This window comes from Muntiacus reevesi, chromosome 4 (genome assembly GCF_963930625.1).
Source record: "Muntiacus reevesi chromosome 4, mMunRee1.1, whole genome shotgun sequence".
Classification (NCBI taxonomy): Eukaryota; Metazoa; Chordata; class Mammalia; order Artiodactyla; family Cervidae; genus Muntiacus; species Muntiacus reevesi.
Genome location: NC_089252.1, coordinates 116861450 through 116880192, shown reverse-complemented (window position 1 = coordinate 116880192; position 18743 = coordinate 116861450). Strand labels below are relative to the sequence as shown.

At 60.6% G+C, this 18743-nt stretch overlaps 1 protein-coding gene across 2 annotated transcripts; it reads right to left on the bottom strand.

The window, feature by feature from the left end:
- Positions 1-221: 221 nt before the first annotated feature.
- COPG1 (COPI coat complex subunit gamma 1) lies at positions 222-18502 on the bottom strand. 2 transcript variants are annotated; one of them, XM_065934016.1, is made up of 24 exons: positions 18268-18502; positions 17309-17361; positions 16653-16733; positions 16343-16414; positions 16153-16232; positions 15131-15206; positions 14945-15037; positions 14510-14596; positions 13499-13656; positions 13271-13404; positions 12908-12975; positions 12503-12691; positions 11798-11893; positions 10524-10767; positions 9807-9882; positions 8691-8794; positions 8236-8361; positions 7863-7931; positions 6009-6151; positions 5446-5617; positions 4722-4873; positions 2874-3012; positions 2357-2455; positions 222-704 (listed from the first exon to the last, which is right to left on the bottom strand). In XM_065934016.1, the coding sequence occupies exons 1-24, from the start codon at positions 18302-18304 to the stop codon at positions 574-576; spliced, it is 2679 nt and encodes an 892-aa protein (XP_065790088.1). In that variant the 5' UTR covers positions 18305-18502; the 3' UTR covers positions 222-573. The 2 variants fall into 2 exon arrangements, with proteins under 2 accessions (XP_065790088.1, XP_065790089.1); XM_065934017.1 differs by having other exon boundaries at positions 4776-4873.
- Between the last annotated feature and the right edge of the window lie 241 nt (positions 18503-18743).

Here is an 18743-nt window from a genome sequence, read left to right as displayed (position 1 = left end):
TAGGCCTGGTGACCCACCCAGACCCGCAGACCTCACTGATCTCCTACAGGAGGGTGGCTTTGCCCGCCCGCTGCTGTCATCCCCTCAGCAAACCCGTGCTGCTCCTGCTCCCGGGTGGGGGGCCGGGGTGGAGGCCCGTGTGAGGGTCCTGCCTCCTGTAGGTACAGTGGCAGGGAAGCCGGACCCCTAAGCTCGAATCTGCAGAAGTAGCAGTCATTCAATAAATACATTCTGATTTATTTGTAGGGATAAGATGACGGTTCCGAAGGGGATAAACTCAGGTGGTGCAAGCACTTTATTCATCTGCAATGCCCCTTCCCTGGCAGGCAAGGCAGCAAGTTCTAGGATGAGCTAAAACCATGCCAGGTTTAGAGAGTCACTGTCAGCAGGGGGATTTGCGGCAGGGGGTCAATTTAAGAAAACAAAAAATACAACAAAAAACCCTCAGTGATTCCTAATTGCTTTTCAACACACAGGCTTGGAAAGGAGCTTCCACTGGGTTCAGGAGGAAGGCGCAACTCTTGCGTAGTGTTCGGGGAAAGGGGAGGACGTGGTCCGATGCAAGCTGGCCTCTTAGCCCACAGACGCCAAGACGATGTCCACGGGCAGCTCCTCCGAACTTCTGGCTGTCACCTGCATAGTGACCGTGTCCAACAGCAGCAGCCGGGAGCGCACCAGAATGTCATGGCCGCCCCGGAACACACCTGCAAGGGGGAGAAGGCAGGCACGTAAGGCCAGCGCGGGCTGCGGGGAGCGTGCCACAGCGGGCAGAGGCAGCTCTGGGGGGAGACGGGAGCTGCGGGAGGCTCTGGGCACGTCACTGCACCTCTCTGTGCTGCAGCATCATCAGTGACCTCAGCAGAGGTCAGCCTGCACGTCACGTCACGTCACGCTGCTGCCGACCCAGATGAATTACTGGACATGTATGGTTCTGTCTGACATCACCAAGGCTCTCACATGTCCTGACCGCATCAAAGCACAAAGAGCGAGGGACAGCCCCACGGTGGCAAAATTGCAGTGCAGCTGTCTGCAAACCCAGGGGACGGAGCTGCCTCGCTGTGGGCTTGGGTGCGGTCAGCTGTGAGCAGGGCACTGAAGCAGAGCCACTTCCTAACTGTTTATAAACACTCAGAAAAAAGAATTTCCCTTCGTTCATTGTTTCAGGTGCGATAAGCGTATTGGATCATTAGCTTCTGGAGAACCAACGGATCAGAAACATTTACATATTAAATGTCTATATATGGAGTTTGCTCTAAAATAATCTGGGGGTGGAGAACGCATCTGGGTAGAGATGCTCATTGCTACAGTTGGAGGAGTACATGGGGGTTCCGTGTGTTTAAGTTTGAAAATTTCCAGAAGTGCTTAAAAATCCCATTCCTATTAGAAAAGAATAACCAACCCAGTGGGAAAATATATATGATATAAACAAAACTACATACAATGTTTCATGTCAAAGGATATGAAAACGATTCACAGGAAATGGAATGCAAATGGCACTCTGCATTTGAGGAGATGCTGAATGTCACTGAGTATACAAGAAATGTAAAGTGAAACCACACGAGACACCATTAAGACGCCTGGCAAAGACCATACAGATTGAGAACACGCTGTTTGGTGGGAAGTGTGGGAGAGAAGGCATACTATTCCTATGGCAGGCAACTGGAAATATTTACTGAGATGAAAAGTGCACTTTGACCTGGTAAAGCCTTGAGAATCTTACCCTACAAATACCCGAGTGCACACATCCAAAGTAAAGTGCCTAAGTGTACACGTATGTACGGGATTATTCCTTGCAGCATGGTCTGTAATAGCAGAACACGAGAACAATCCAGGTGTTCATCAGTACATGTACCGGTTCTGTGAGAGAGTGGTCAGCCACAAGAAACTATGAAAACTCAGTCTGGGATGACGAGAAAGTTCTGGAGGTGGATGGTGGTGATGGCTGCAACACAGCGGGAATGTACTTAATGCCTCTGAACTGAACACCTAAAAGTTGTTACACTGGTAAATTTCATGTTGTTAAAAAAAGAAAAGAGGAAGCTCTTCAAGATGTACTGTCAAGTGAAAACCCAAGTGCAGAGCAACGCACCCACCATCTGTACACAAATGTTTGCGCCTGCGAAGGGCAGTGTGTGTGCTAGCTCTCACGTCCTGTGGTCACAGGGAGGCGCGTGGTGGCCCGCGCAGTGGCTCACTGGCTGCCCGTGGGAAGGGACACTGAGACACTGGCAGCAGGCGCTGGGGGAAGACGCCTCCGGCAGGTCTTCTTACACCTTGTGATGTTCGGCGCTGCGGGCTCTGGATGCCCGGGCCCCCCAGCGGCACCCAGGCCCTTCCCACGACAAAGGCCACTTACCGGCCAGCAGCAGCGTGTGCGTATTCTTGTTGTCCGGCACTTTGTCAGACCGCTCACAAGGGTGCATTCCTAAGAACCTGACGATGTTGCCCACAGCCTCTGCAGGGAGAAGTCCCGGAGTTATTAACCCACTTATCCCACCTCCGCTTTGAGCCATCACCACTCCCCCAGCCCCAAATCCCACTGTGCACAGCTTTTAATGAAGCAGCATCTGAACTTCCCCTGGTGGCTCAGCTGGTAAAGAATCCACCTGCAATGTGGGAGACCTAGGTCTGATCCCTGGGTTGGGAAGACCCACTGGAGAAGGGAAAGGCTACCCACTCCAGTATTCTGATCTGGAGAATTCCATGGACTCTCATTCACGGGGTCGTAAAGAGTCGGACACAACTGAGCGACTCTTTATTATTATTTTATGTATCTGAACTGTGTGTCCTGGATCTTTGGGGGATGGGGGCGGGGACAGTGGCCAAGGGTCTTGAAAGGCAGGCAAACCAGAACCGGCACCCCCAGCGCTTACCTTCGAGGGTCTTGATGGTAGACAAGGTGAATGTTTCCTCCTTCTCAAACTCATCCCCCACCTCGTCCCAGGCTGCCTCGAAGTTTACCTTCATGACCTTCTGGATGTGATCCGCTATCGTGACTTCCAGATCCTCCAGCTGGGGGAGACAGGGGGGCCTGAGTTACAGCTCCAGGGACAGGCGGCCGAGAGCCTCTGCTGCGCTCTGCCTACCCACCCCCTCCTGCCGTGCAGGCTCCGAGTGCCGCGCCCCACCGGACCAGCGGCCTGTCCTCAGCTGCTCACGGCCGGGTGGTGGCCCCTCAGCGGGACGCGCCCTCAGACACCGAACTCCTGGAGGCGCCAGTCCTTTATGTAAAGCAGTGCCGTATCTGTGTTTAAACTACACACGTTTTCCTTACACTCTGCGCTACCTCTCAATAATTTATAATACCTGATACGACGTAAATGTTACAGAAACACCTGTAAATACAGTGCAAACACTATGCAAACAGTTGCCTTGTGTAACAAGCTTAAGTTGTGCTTCTGGGAATTTTCTGGAACCCACTCTGATTATTTGCATCCGTCGGTTGGATGCGTGGAGGCAGAACCCACAGATGTGGAGGGCCCGCCGTCCTCTCTCGGGGTGTCGGCTGTGAGAGAGCACCCTCCGAAGCCGCCAGTGCCTGAGTGGACGGGGCGGGGGGCGGGGGCTGCTCAGAGTCCGCCCCCTGTGACTCGGTCGGGCCGCTCTGGACGCCCACCCACTCGTTCGCCAGCAGCTCTCCGCTGAGCCCCTGCTCCCGTGCGCGGGAAGGGTGTTCCCAGGTCAGACACAGCCCCTGTGGCAGAAGCCGGGCCTCATACGCAGCCTCCTGTCCGTGGCTTAGCTCACTGCTGGCTCTGCCGTGGGCCCGGGAGGACACACATGCCCATCGGCTGTGTTCCAGCGGCTGCCCCTCTGGCCACGAGGGCTCTGGCAGTCTCCGTCCCAGGCTGCCTATCCGGGTCTGCACTCAGATGGCATGGAGCCACAGGGCCCTGGACAAAGCGAGAATGACCCTGCCCTCGGTTCTAGGCTAGCCCGCGAGCTGGAGCCGGAAGGGCCACCTCACTGCATCAGAGGCTTGCCAGCAGATACAAACTGACCCCGCTTCTCCAGAAAGCAACTGACAGCATGAACCAACAAGCCTTAAAACTGTCCTGAGTCTTTGACCCAATTATCCTACTTATAGGAAAAAATTGTTTAAAAAAATTCTTTTTTAAATTATTCTACTTCTAGTCCCAAGAAGATAGATCTGAAACACAGATACAAATTTATACTGAAAGGGGTGTTTAATGTAGCGCTTAAAAATAGTAGAACTTGGAATCACAAATGCCCAATGTTAACGGAATACAAACTGAAGTGAATTAGGATATATCAACAAAAGAGAGTATTTTAAAATCAGTAAAAATTGTGTTTATGAAGTATTTGTACTGAGGGGAAATTATACCCCGGTTCTAAGTGAACCCAACAAGATCTGTAACGTACATAATAACCTCAGTCATAAGATTCCTCTCCCCCCAGCCATTCCCAAGGACTACGGTGAACGTTTTCCTGTCTGTGTGTACTTTGTTTTTGTATTTCCCAGGTTTTCTTGTTACACTTGAACATGTATTTCTTTTTTTTTTTTTTTTTAATTTATTTTTTTATTTTTCAGTGGGTTTTGTCATACATTGGTATGAATCAGCCATAGAGCTACACGAATTCCCCAATGTATTTCTTTTTTAAGTTAAAAACAAAAGTTCTTGCACGATGGCTAAATGGAAACCAGCGAGCACACGCGTGCAGACTGGCCGTGAGCCCCGCGGGCCCCGCCTGCCGCTTACCACGTACTCATCCTCGCGGCCCTCCTCGTCCCCGCGGCCCCGCCTGCCGCTTACCACGTACTCATCCTCGTAGCCCTCCTCATCCGCCTCCCCGGTGGTGGGGTCGCAGTCCTTGACGGTGAACTTCATCATGCAGCTGAACGTGCAGGCCACTGCGGGAGGGAAGGCGCGCCGTCAGGGCAGGCGCTCTGCGGGCGGGTGGCCACAGCCTGCCCACGAGTCGGGACCGAGGGCAGGGCCGTGGGGAGGCAGGAGCGCCCGCTTGCACCCTGAGGAGCTGCCCTCACGAGGAAAGAGGAGCAAGGCGGGCAGAGAGGCTTCAGGGCGGCCACGTCCACGTGCCGTCCGGGCCCACCACCCCAGGCCTGGAAAGCCCGCTTCTTTGGGAGGCGTGGACTTGGACGGTCCTGTGTGTGCCTCTCTGGCTGCTTCACAGTCAAGACAGAATCCTGCCTGAGGACCCGGGCTCGGCCTCTCACCAGCCTCGTGAATTCAGGCATGCTGTTTACCCCGATCTCGGGTACCCTCTCGGACAGGCAGCAGTGCTGCCCCGAAGGGTGTGTGAGGAGGAAACGGGCTGCTGTGTGCCAAGCCCCAGGGCAGGCCGGCCTTCCTCTCTGGACCGACCTCGAGGAGCTGAAGCTCTGACCGGAGACGGACAGCTGGCGCACAGGCCGCCCCGCCCGCACCCGACCCAGGGGCTCCCAGGAGGCCGGGGGCTCACCCGCCGTGAGGTCTTCCTTGGGCAGGGCCACCAGCGTGTAGCAGGTCCCGGGCTGGTTGTAGGGCAGGCTGCGGGCGGGCACGTAGCCCAGCACCTCGTAGGCCTCCGTGGGCTCCATCTGCACCGTGACGTTCTCCAGGGTCTGGTCGTTGAGGGTGTTCGTGCAGTCAAACTGGACCAGGAGCAGAGGGGCTGAGATGCTGAGCCGGGGGGCGGGGGGGCCCGAGCTGCAGAGGCGGCGTCGGGAACCCCGCCTTTCACCCCACGGCCACCCCGACTTCTGACCCAGGCCCCCTGCCCAGGCCCCCCATCTCCATTTGGCACGTGGGAGCCACACAGGCCCTGAGTCAAGGACTCAACACACAGCAGCGGGAGGCAGGGCTGGCATCGAGCTGGGCTCCAGCCACTCGGCTGGGGGCGCCCGGCCCCCCGGGAGGCCCCCGGCTCGCCTGGAAGACCATGTGCTCAGTGGGGGCGCCCGGCCCCCCGGGAGGCCCCCGGCTCGCCTGGAAGACCATGTGCTCAGTGGGGGCGCCCGGCCCCCTGGGAGGCCCCCGGCTCACCTGGAAGACCATGTGCTCAGTGAAGGTGTGCTTCGTACAGCGGATGACGTACTCCGTCTCCGACTCAGTGAGGGCCACGGGCTCAGGTGAGGACTTGAAGAGGGGCCCCAGCCCCTGGAACTCGGGCACGGCCGCCAGCTGCTCTGAAACCCACAGGCAGCGCGTTCACCCGGCGGCTCAGCGAGGTCTCTGATCAGGCCTCAGGCTGCGGGCCCTCAGGGCTCCCCGACTGAAGAGCTCACACCCGATTCCCGACACCCCTTCCCTCACGATGCTCGGCTGGTGCCACTCCATGAAGCTGCCTCCCCGCCATCCCACACGGGACACCAGATCAACCATGGACGTCAGGCCCACGGCCAGGCCTCATCCATCCAGAGGCCCCCTCAAGCTCAGAAGCTCAGCAAGGGTGCTCAGAAGAGGGAGGCGGGGAAAGACAAGGAGGAGACGATCGCGCTGCTGGCCACTGAACCAGGCAGGACAGGCAGCTCTCAGACACGTGGCTGTCAGGACAAGTAGCCCCAGAGGAGAGGGGAGCAGATTCTGAGTGTTACAGAAAGCCCAGCTCAGAGAGGCCGGCGGGCGTCTGGTGCAGGCCAGCTTCGCGTGCCTGGGAGAACTGGGCACTGAGCAGCTGGCAGTGCTCCCCGAGCTGTGCTCAGGAGTCACCGCGCCAGAAACACCTGGGGGCGCGGGCACGGCAACAGTGCAGATCCTCAGGCCTCCCCAGACCTGCCCGTCAGAGACTGAAGCAAGAGCCCCCATCCTGCATCTCAAGCAAGCTTCCCCTCGTGACTGACGCACACCCATGTCTGAGGACCACCAGTCAAGATCCGTCGCTGGTTTTCCCGGTTACACTGACCTCCACGTGGAAAAGAACTCTGCCCGAGGCAGTAGGATATGCTGCCCTACACTTAGCAGGATTTTGGGGACAGGGGGAGAAGGCAGGCAGTATTATTATTCTGCTCTTCCCCCCATAAAGAGGCTGAACTCAGACCTCAGGACAAGAGGTGAAGCAGCGTTGAGTGAAACCACTAAGTTCGTGCTGATCTCTGCCAACAGCAAGAGGGAAGGAACACACAGGGAAAACCTGCAGTGAGAGCGACGCCTGCCAGCTCAGGGTCCTGGTTCAGCCACATCTGAGAGACGGCGTGTTGGTGGAAGACAGGTTCAGGAGTGGAATGGAAAAGGTGGACTCGAAATGAATCCAACAGTTATCGGGAGCCTGCTATGAGGAAGGCAGGCAGTGATGGACAGAAAACAGAGAAGACAGAAGCCATGCAGAGCACGCAGGACGACAGGAGACAAGTCGGGGAGTCGGCGTGGCGGTCACCCAGGATTAGAGGCAAGTGCTGGGCCTCGAAGGCAGGGATCTAGTGGACAATGTGGTCTGCCAACTAGACACACAGCCTCTCCCCTTAGAAATGCAGGAGCAGGGGGACAGACGGACTCCTCACCAAACCCTGCCAGACAACGTGGACGGGGCAGAAATGGAGCCGAGACACGGGCCTGCGTCGTGTCCTCGACTCTGCTGAGAGGTGTCAGACGCTCTGAACCGACTGGGCCCAGGGCCTGCAGCGCTCAGAACAAGGCCTGGGCAGCTCTGGGCCAGCTGGAGCTGGTCTTTAATTCTGGCCGCCCTCCCCTTGGTGCTGTGCAAACTGGGCAAATCACCGAGTCTCTCTGAACATCCAAATCCTCAGATACCAAATAGATGCGACAACCTCCACCTGAGGGTCAAGCATGCTGTCTGAACACTCTCAGAGCCAGCACGCAGGGGAGACCTGAGCTCGGCTCCTGGGGGAAGAGCCGCCACCCCAGCCGTGGCCCGCGAGCCCCGTGAGCCCCCTCACTCACCCTGGAAGATCTCCTGCCGGGAGGCGGCCACCTTCTCGGGCTGCTTGGCGGCGGTGACTGGGGTGCTCTCTGCAGAACAAGCACGCGTGATGACCCACGCTCAGAGACGGCCAGGCACGTCGACCTCAGCGCTGTTACTCGGGAAGTGTAATTTCCACCCCCCAGTGTGACGTTCGGAGCACGGGAGACAGCATGCGACTGTCTGTGTGCAGGTGGCTTCCTCCCCCAGGGCCAGAGGCAGGCGGGCTAATTCCCTCCGCCCAGCATGGCCCCTTCCACCCTGGGCAGCTGTGGTGGCCTTGCGGGCAAGGCAGACCCTCCAGAGGAGGCCTAGAGCCAAGGGCCGCTGAAGGACACAGGTGTGCCGCCTCACCTGTCCTCTGCTCCGCCATGGGCGCGGTGGCCAGGGGCACAGACTTGAGGTCAAAGGGCTTCTCCGACGGCTCCAGAGTGTACTGCTGCAGCGCCCTCTCCAGGCCCGGGATGGACACCGTCAGACCTAGAGGCCAGAGCGAGACGCGGGTCCGGGGGTCACGGCTGTAGGACCCTGGGAACACCACCGCAGCCGCCGAGCCCCCACTTCTCAGGACACCCTGCTCTGCAGGACTGCTGCGAAGAGCAGACGGGCGCAGGAAGGGGCTTGGATAGAGGGGCAGGCCTCGGCACGTGGAGGTCAGCTCTCTGGGCTGCTCCCACCCTCGGGCCCCCCTCTCCTGAGCTGACAGAGGCGCCCTGCAGTTGCCAGGGGAGTCCAGCCGCGGGCGCCCCGCCCGGGAAGGCCGCAGCTCGGGGAGGGAGCTAGGGCGGTGGCCGGCGGGGAGGGCTCACCGTTCAGGATATAGCCTGCGTTGAGGGCCTTCTGCTTCTGCTCCAGGACGTTGAGATAGAAGGTGGCCCGGTCTCTGACCTCGTTGTCGTCGTCCATCACACACCTGTGGCCAGAACACAGGGCGCTCCTGACGCGGCCGCGGGGCGCAGGCGGCGCTGCGGGGCTCCAGCAGGGCGCAGGGCAAGGCGGCAGGGCTGCGGCGCCCGCACCACCAGATGTGGCGCCCGGGTGTCGGAGGCACAGGGGCGGCGGGATTCACTCTCCTGGGACCCTCGCCCAGAGCCCGCGCAGGGAGGGAGCCGCGCGCCTGTCTCCTGCGGCACACGTCACCAAGGACTGGAACGCGACTCCGCAGGTCCGCTCCTGGGCGCACACCCGAGAGAGCTGAAGGCACGTCACACGGACTCGTGCAAGGACGTTCGCGCCGGCCGCAGGCCGGGAGCGGGCCAAACGCCTACCGACTGAACGGGTTATCAAACGAGGGCCCTTCACGCCACGCAGGGGCACCTGCCCATAGGAAGGCAGGAAGCGCTGGCATGGGTGACAGCACGGGCGAAGCCTGGAAACCCGTGAAGGAGCCGCACACGTGAGAGGACACGCTGAAGGCCGGCGGTCGTAGGGCAGGTCCGGGCAGGCAGGCCCGGAGCCGGGGGCGGGGGCGGGGCTCGCGGGGGCTGCTCGCTAACAGGGCTTCTCTGGGTGGTAAAAGTCCTTTTGAGAATTCCCTGGTGGTCCAGTGGCTAGGACTCTGCGCTTCCACTGCAGAGAGTCCAGGTTTGATCCCCGGTCAGGGAACTAAGATCCCAGAAGCCGCACAGCGCGGTAAAGAGAAAAATTCTCGACTTAGATGGGGGTGATGGGTAAACAACTCTGAATGTAACAAACCCGCTGTGTCATGCACTGAAGACGGGACACTGTGTGGGCTGCGAGTTCTCTCCCAATAAAGCTGTTTTTAAAACAGAGACCACCACGGCGACAGCCAGGCGCAGGGCTTTTGTGCGCACAGCGTCACGCTTTGCTGTTTCCAGTTTCCTACAATCAACAGCTGCGCATCTTTCCTCCCCTTTCCAGCTACAGAGAGGAGCAGCCGCCGGCCGCGGGGACGCCACACGCACCTCTTCAGCAGCACCAGGATACTGGGCAGCATCTCTTCGTTCTGCGCCCCGAACTTGGCCAGAGCACTCACGGCGCCTGCGTGCACGAGGCAAACACGACTCATGAGCATCAGGGCTCGGGGCGTGCCAGCCGCATCTCAGCGGCCCCGAGCCGCAGGCCCAACCCGACACCCCATGACAAGCAGCGTCCAGGCCTCGCTCCTCCCGGGGGAGGCGGCCCTGTCCTCGGGCCCAGCAGCCCTTCTCAGCTAGAACTGCAAAGGGGCCGCGAGACCTGTCCTCAATTTCTGTATCCTAACGGCCTCAGGTGCAGCGAAGCCTTACCTGACCGTAAGTGAGAGAAAATGAACTACAACTGAGGAAGTAACCGCTGCTTGGGGAGCGTCTGTCCAGAGCAGGCGCGAGCGGGAAACGGCAGTAAGTCAAAATAAAGTGAAGACTAGGATGGCTGTATATGGAAGCGCACACTCTTATTTAAGAGAGTATGCTAGGTGAATTATATCTCAAGAAAGCTATTGTTAAAAAGAAAAACCTAAACACCACGAAGAAAGAAAGGAGAGAGGTGAAAAAAGGAGAAAAGAAAACGACTACACACAGTGAAACAGGAAAACTGCTGAGGTTCACCGAGCGACGCCCACGCCCCTGGGCCGTCCTCCGCCCCTGGGCCGTCCTCCGGCAGCTGGGAGCCCCGCCCCGGCGCAGCCCGCCCCGGCGCACCTGCGCGGACCTCTGCGTGCTCCAGCACCACGCGGTTGTAGATGAAGCGGATGTACTTGGAGGGGTTGCTGGTCCTGGGCCCCTCCTGGCCCAGCAGGTGCAGGATGCGCGTGGCCAGCACGGTGAACTCGCAGTCCTCGATGAACTCGCACAGGTGGGACAGCCCCGTCTCCTTGCTCTCCGCGTTCTCCTCGATGATGCTGATGATGCAGTCCACGATGGCCCGCTTGTACTCGAAGCCACCCTGCGGGCCAGCGCGACAGGGAACTGAGCCCCAGCTGGCTCTGCGGAGCCCAGCTGCAGCCTGGCCCCGCGGCCCAGCCGGAGCCTGCAGGCGAGGGCCTGGCTCCCCCGCCACCACCTCCCTTTTGTGTAAAAACCAAAGGCTCAGGCTGAACCGCAGATGCTTTAATAGAAACATCTGAGACTTGATTCTCTTCCCACCTTTGAGACAAAGGCAGAATGGGTGGTGTAGAGGCTGGAGGGGTGTCGAGTAGGGGATTATCGTTAAATGGGAACAGAGTTCAGTTTTGCAGGATGAGAAAGTTCTGGAGATTAACTGCACTCCTATATGAAGGTATTTAACAATATTGAACAATATAGACTTACAAACAGTTAAAGTGATGAACTCTGGTGTGAAAGTCACTTAGTCTTTGCGACCCCATGGACTATACAATCTGTGGGATTCTCCAAGCCAGAATACTGGAGTGGGTAGCCTTTCCCTTCTCCAGGGGATCTTCCCAACCCAGGGATCGAATCCACGTCTCCCGCATTGCAAATGGATTCTTTACCAGCTGAGCCACCAGGGAAGCCCAAGAATACTGGAGTGGGTAGCCTTTCCCTTCTCCAGGGGATCTTCCCAACCCAGGGATCAAATCCAGGGCTCCTTCATCAGAGGCAGATTCTTTACCGGGGAAGCCCTCGATGAATTCTGTGTCATATCTATTTTATGACAGTGGTCTCCAACCTTTTCGGCATCAGGGACCGATCTTTCTGGGAGAAAATTTTTCTATGAAAAACTGCAATGGTTAGAATATTTCTATACCAGATGACACCAGACAGACCGTGAGCCATCTTCTGCTTAAGCATCACCTCGGGGCATCTGCTGGGTCTTTACGGCCAGGGTGGCACGTCGTCAGTTACGACTGTAGCCACAGTGACTGGGGCGTGTTTGCACGGCCTGCGCACGGGGAGCCGAAAGGGAAGCCAGCCAGCTAACAGGTGGATCCAGGCCCGCCCGCCCGGGAGCCAGCAGCCTGGCCACCCGCTCTTACCTCTTCCCGCAGCATGGAGAACAGGAAGTTCATGAGCACGGCGTGCTTGCGGGGGTACTTCTGACACAGCGCGCTGATGGCCTGCACGACCACCACCTGTGCCAGAGACAGGCGTGAGCTGCAGCCCGGCCCCGCGGGCGGCTCCTTCAGTGCCCAGGGCCAGCAAAGGCCCGCCTTGGGTGAGGCTGGGCAGAGACCAGGGGACGAGGGCACCTTCGTCCCCCTCGGGGAGCCTGCAGCCCCGACCCCCTGGGCAGGGCAGCGAGCACAGTGGTCCAAGGCCCCGATCCACACTGCGAGTCCCCCCAGGCTGCTCTTCTACTCAGACCCCAAGGCAAGCGCACAAGTGCTCCTGCTGGCCCTTCCCAGGTCCTTCCTGGGCGCCTCCCCCGGGAACTGCTACCCCGAGGGTTTCCCCACTGCACCAGTGTGTGGACTGATCCCATCCACACTGGTGTCGGCTTCCACCTTCCCACCCCAAAAAGCGAGCTCTGAGGGCAAGACGGAGCGTGTACTGCTCCCCTCTCTCCGGACTCTGCCCAGCACAGGACACAGCGCCCACAGAAACGCTAAAGGGCCTAACCGGCCAGCCTGGAAGCTCCCAGCCTTGCTGACAAAGGCTGGATGCAGTGCCTGGCACATCTCCACCAGCAAGGTCCCCGTTCCGCCCCCCGGCCCACCCCGCTCCGGGCACAGACTGTGGACCTTGAACTCGTCCGAGATCTCGGACATGAAGGAGGAGATCTGCTTCATGAGGCGGTCGATGCTGCCCTCACTGCCCGTCTTGAGCAGGGTGGTGATGGCCAGCGTGGCGATGCTGCGGTTCGAGTCCGTCACCAGGTTCTCCAGGTCCAGGTTACAGGCTGTCACCGCAGACGGGTGCTTCATGGCCACCTGTCCGGGAGCAGAGAGATGAGGACAGGGACGGGTCATAGAAGGCCTCCTGCCGTTCTGCCGGCCCTTCAGGTGGGCTCACGCCAGCACCTGGGGGACAGAGACCAGCCAGGGCTGCACCTCCTGCCGTGGGGGACCAGACAGGTCCCCTGGGCCCAGGCCCCCTCCCCCAGCCCTGTCGGAAGGCCGGCCCCACTCCCTCCACCGCGAACTCACCTTGTTGAGGGTGCGAACCGCAGCGTAACGGAGGGCAGCCTTGGGGGAGCTGCAGAAAAGCTGGAGCACTGTGAGGAGACAGACGCCGGTGAAGGGCTGCCCCCTGTGCGGCAGCCAGGAAACCCAGGGGCCCCCGGGAGGGGCAGGGACAGGGCACGGGGCACAGTTGGGGGGCAAGGGCTCGGAGACTGTTCAGACCCAAATCCCCCGCTCAGCTATTCCCCAACCAGCACGGCCACCCCACGAGGAGCGCGCACCTGCCCAAGGCCAGGCAGGGCCTCACCCCGGGAGACCCAGCTGCAGGGGGCTGGCAGGGGGGCGGGGCCTGGGCAGCTGAGCCGGCGGGGGGCGGGGCCTGGGCACCTGAGACGGCGGGGGCCAGCTCCTTGGCGCTGCACCCGGGCAGGTTGACGATGGCCGAGGCAGCCTCGTACACCACCATCTCGTGCTTGTTGCGCAGGCAGCTCTCGATGAAGTCGAACAGCGGGCTGTCGCGGCTGCAACGAAATAGGCAGCAAGAGAACGCTGGGGGGCCGCCTGGGGGCCGGGCGAGGGCTGGGGGGGGCGCGCGGCAGGGCGCGGTGCCGCTACCTGCCGTCCTCGTCCTCCAGCTGCCGGCTGGCCACGCGGATCATCATGCAGTAAGCGAAAGGGGACTTGAGGCCGTGCCGCGTGAACTTGCTGATCATCTTGCTGACGGCCAGGCGGTCGTTCTTCCGCACGTGGTACAGAAGCCCCAGCGCGTGGTACTGGGGGGGCGGGGCGGGCACAGAGCAGGGCGAGTGAGGCCTGAGGCCTCGCGGCCACTCCTCGCCTCTGGAGTGGGCACCATGGGCGCTTCCAGAGCCCAGGTGTGGGCCACGCCGGCCAAGCCACCTGGGACTCTGCAGGTCTCCTTCCCCGACCCCGCCAGGTGCCACCCAGATGGAGGAACTGGAGACCAGGTGTCTCCGGCCAGAAAGGGGAAGCCAGAGTCGGCCTGGTTTGAGGACACATGTCGTCAGGGGCCATGCAGATTGGCGCCCTCACAGCAGACCCTGGGCCCCGGCCCGCCCCAGGATGCATGGCTGCTGCTGCAAAGCCAGCAGGGGGAGGGGAGGCAAACAGACCATCCCCGTCCACTCTGCCCTCCAAAGTCGTTACTACGGCGGTGCTCAGGGCTTTCTACGTGGGAAGAAGTCCCTGTGATCCTGGAGGGTTTGAAGGGCCAGAGCGGGCCCTGGAAACGAGACCAAGCACTAAGACACAGGGCGGGGGAGGGAACAGATGTCCACATGGGGGGCCTGCAGGTCTCGGCAGGAGGGCAGAGGCTCCCACTGAACCCTCACCAGGAAACAGGCAGATGGCATCGCACACCCAAAGCAATACTCGCTGGTTATCAAAACTATCAAATATTTTAGCATGAGTCCATCATGTCTGTAAGCCAACTCCCCCTGCAAGAGGTGCCCTAGATTCTTTTCCCCAAACCCCCAAGCCTCCCCACCACGAGTAAAGGGTTAAAGACTGCTTCAGCCAGGGGCCGCCAGGACCTCCGTGGTGGAAGTCCATCCCGCTGGCCAGCGCCTGAGCACTTTCAGCATCCCTGCCACGTCCACGGCTCACCTGGACCATGATGTTGTCACTGGACGCTGCCTCCTGGGCCTCATTCACCCAGCGCTTGACCACGTCGAAGCTGCACTTGAGCAGGTGCTGCGGGGCACAGCGCGTGCTGAGCGGGGCGGGCAGGGCGCCCCGCCGTCGGGCCCCCGGGAGGGTGCAGGCTCGGCCCAGCTCCCACCCTCGCCCCCCTGCCCCGGCAGACTTCCTGCCGGGCTCAAGTCCCCAAGACCTGTCGCCCCAGGGCACAGGTCAAGGCCGCCAACCCGGCCCTCAACCCACCCAGGGTCCCCCGGGCGCTTTTCACCGAGCAGGGGTGGGACTCTCAGAACTGGGGCCACACAGCTTTGGCGTTCCTTTAAAGCCATCTTTGATGCTTCCTCAGTCTCCCGACCAGCCCCAGCCCCAGCCCTAGCCCGGGTCCCGGCCGAGGCTACACACCAGCGAAGACACAAGGGCGGAGCTGGAGACGCTGGGCACCTTGTCCACGATGGCCTGCTTCATGTAGCGCTCGATGGCCTGCAGCATGGTGCTCTGTGGGGGCGCAAGCGTGAGCAGTGAGGACCGCAGGAGGGGGCAGGCGTGAGCCCCGGGGCCCCGCGCCCCTCCCCAGGGCGGGGCACTCACGTCGGTGATCTGGCAGAGGGCGCGCACGGCCGGGCCCCGGTAGCTGTCCTCCTTGCCGGTCATGTCCTTGGTCAGGCTGCGGGGACAAGGCGTGGGTCTCACGCAGGGGCGGGCCTGCTCCCACGCCCCACTCACCCCACCCGGGTCAGCAGGCCCGTCTCCTGACGGGTGTCCGCTCTGGGCTCTTAACCCTTCATCAAGCGGTCTCCGTGAAACTCCACACAGCCCGGGTCACTGCCCTGCTCCGACGGCAACCTTCCTGGGCAGGGCTTCCTGCCGCCGGCCCTGTTGAGTGCTTGTGGGGAACTCCCCGGACTCCCCCCAGATCCTGGCAGCTGCGCCCCACCCACCCCACCTCTGTCCTGCTCTGCCCACCTCGCCCCGCAGGACTCCACCCCCCCAGTTCCAGGAGGTCTTTCCTGACCCAGATTCAAGCCGGCAGCCCTCCTGGCCTGCTCTCACAGCCGCCACGCCCCCCTAATGCCTGTCTGTGGGGTTACCTCCCTGGAAGCTCTGGGGCTGCAGACGCCGTGTCTGCCACGTTCTCTAAGTGAACCTACACATGCGTGTGTAGCAGCCCCCCAAACCGCGTCAAGAAGTACGAGAGTGGAGCCCAGGGATGACGCCAGAGCCGAACGCTTCCTGAGCACGTCCTCCGTGGGCCAGTCTGCCTGTGGCCTTCGTGCACCCCACCACCCCCCGTCCCGGTCGCTTCTTCCCAGGCTCTCCTGGGAAGAGCTGGAGTCGCTGTGGAAGCTTCAGGCCGCCTCAGCGGACCAAGAGGAAGCAGGGAAGAGAAGGCTTGTGCCTAAGTCCAGACCAGAGAATCACAAGCGGAACCGCCCACCCTGGAGGCTGCCGTGGCTGGGCAGAGTAACTGAAGGGGAGGGGGAGTGGAGAGGAGAGGCGGTGATGGCACCGGCAACACGCGACCCATGGGGACTGAGGGGCAGGAGCTCGGGAGAAGACGGGAGAGAAGACGGGCTCGGCGTGGGTGCGGCCATCAGGGGCCCGGGACTCGCCTGCTGGTCACGATGATGACGTCCTCTGCGATGCAGGACATCTCCTTGATGGTCAAGTAGCACATCCGACGGAGGGTGGGCTGGGCAGGAGAGGCGAAAAGCCCTGTGACCCCTGGCTCGGCCTGACACGGGCAGCCACGCACGGGGGCCCTCCCACCACCCAGAGGAGGGCCGGGGTGGCGGCACTTACGTCATTGGACTGAAAGAGTTTGGTCATGGCAAAGAAGGCCTCGGTCGCTTCCGTGGTCCCCAGGTGCTCCCCCTGTTTCAGTTCAGAAAGAAGCCTCAGCTCGGGACAGAAAGGCCGGAAAGCTCTTCCTGCTAAGGCAGCCCAGGTCGGAGCCTCAGACCCGCAGAGGCTGTATCAAGGATGACACCTCAGAGCGGGACCCTGAGGGCACCCAGAGATGGGCCGCTGGCTGCCACCACCCAGGGGCTGTGCCCCTGCCCCCAGTACACCCCAGTACCGTTTTCCAGACCCCCAAGCCTCACCCTGTTACCTGGTTTATGAGGTAAAGGATCTTGGTGAGGATGTGGGCACATTTCCGAGGGTTGATGGGTGTTTCGTTAAACACACGGGCCTGAGAAGAAGCGACCAAGGATATTTACCTTCTGGCTGAGTTTATTTCCCTTCCATGACTATCCTCAAGCACATCAGAGATCTGAGAAGGCTCAAGGTAAAGAAATACACTTGTCCTACTTTATTTTCACATGGAAGGAGCTTTGATTTCCTTTTTTAAAAATTCATCTATTAGCAACTCCTGAAATCCTCCCTAGATATTACCTGGAGATGTGCTAACTTAGAGACTAATGAATATGTAGTAAAGGCTCTTTTTTGGGGGGTGGGGGGAGCCACACTGCGTGGCCTGCATGCAGGATCTTAGTTCCGCAAACAAGGCTGGAGCCAGTGTCCCCTGCAGTGCAAGCGCAGAGCCCTACCCACTGGACCACCAGAGAAGCCCTCAAAAGCTTATTAATTAAATGGAAGGAGAAACAAAGACGAAGAAAAGGATCAGCATGATGAATTCCCCGTCTTTCCACGAACAGATTCCTCCCCTAATGTCCTATAAACCAGCGCTCTGAATGTGCTAGCGTTTTGATCACACTGACTGTGAACATTCTCCACGGAAGACCTAGGGGAGCAAATGACACTTGCCTCCTGCAGCACCGCACTCTTCTCGAGGTGCTGGAACGGGTTGGAGCTTCCACCTTCCGTGAGAGAAGAGAAGGGGCTGAGCACAGGTTGTGACCCTGAATTTCAAAACTCTCCCAGATGTAGACAATGGAGAAAGACATCCCGATGGCCCGGAGACTCAAACTCCAACTCCTCTCAACGGCACTCAGAGCTCTACCGGCTGCCAATAGGCCCAGCCACCCACCTCCAGGGAGCTCCCCTGACCCCAAACCACGAACTCGCAGTCACCCAGCAGCCCTGGTACAGTCCTCGTGTGCCTCTTAGAGTGTCATATCTTTCATTCATTTATGCAACTGGTACCTAACCGAGCTCCTACTGCGTGAGGAACCACCATCTCCAGTGACTGTGGTTTCTGCACATAGCAGAAGTCACACTCGAAATTAATGACACACCTATGTGACTGATGTCTATTGCCTCCACTCCGCTGCGACCAGTCTTATATTTCTAGCTTGCTCACGAGCGCGTCTCACTAGCTCTGCTGCAGAGTCTGGGAGCAGTGCAACCTGGCATGCACCGGGCGCTGGATACGTATGCCGGATAAATGAATCGGAGTCAGGGTTCTCAACCACCGATCCGGGCACCACCGACTAGGACGCCCCAGCACGGGCGCAGCCCCGGCGAATCCCCAGAGGACCACCGGGCCTGGCCCCCTCCGCTGACAGGCGGGGAAGCAGAGGCCCGGAGGCGCAGACCCGCTCAAGGTCACCCAGCGAATCGCGGCCCGAGCTGCCGGGTAAGGGGCAGCAGAGCCCGCTCGGGCTCTCCGGGGCCGGCCGCCGATGGGCGCCGCACCTTCGCCCAAGTCCCCGGGGCCTCCCGGGGCCTCGCATCCTGACGGAGGTCCGGTAGGAGGCCTCCAAGGGAGGGCGCGGAGGGCTAGCGCGGGCGTCTGGCCTCCCCCGAGGCCTCGGCCCTCTCACCCGATTCCTCGTCCTTCTTGTCGAATTTCTTCAGCATGGCGATGTCCCTGCGGGAGCCAAGCTGCAGCCACGGATGGACGCAGCGGCCGGCGGCGGCGGTTCCGCACTGCCCACTTCCGGCCGGCCACGTCGCCCGGCACTGTGCGCAGGCGCGCTGCGCCCTCGGCGCAGGCGCACAGCCGGGCCGCGCCGCCGCGTCAGGCGTTAACCCCGTCCCGGCTCCGGGCAGGCGGACCTCCGCCTCCCAGCCCCACGCCCTCCTGTCAGTGCCGGCGCCCCCGCCCCGCTGGCTCCCGGCGGGCGTCTCAGCGGGCGTTTCGGAGGCGAGGCCGAGTGTGGCCCGCTGGCCCGCGCGCTTCCCAGTGCCCCTGGTCTGATCAGCCCCCCGGGAGGCCCGCCGGCTTCGCCCCCGTCAGCCGCTCCCCGCCGGCCTTCCCCGCCCGCGGGAGGCGCCCCCGACCCCGGTCACACTCTCA

What these genes read in the sequence shown, in the direction of transcription:
- COPG1 (XM_065934016.1), bottom strand. Translation starts at nt 18,304, where the DNA reads ATGCTGAAGAAATTCGACAAGAAGGACGAGGAATCGG. An exon ending in AGAGTGCGGTGCTGCAGGAG is followed by an intron (nt 16,734 to 17,308) that starts GCAAGTGTCATT and finishes GCTTCTTCTCAG; the next exon opens with GCCCGTGTGTTTAACGAAAC. An exon ending in CCGCCCTTGTGTCTTCGCTG is followed by an intron (nt 14,597 to 14,944) that starts GTGTGTAGCCTC and finishes TGTGCCCCGCAG; the next exon opens with CACCTGCTCAAGTGCAGCTT.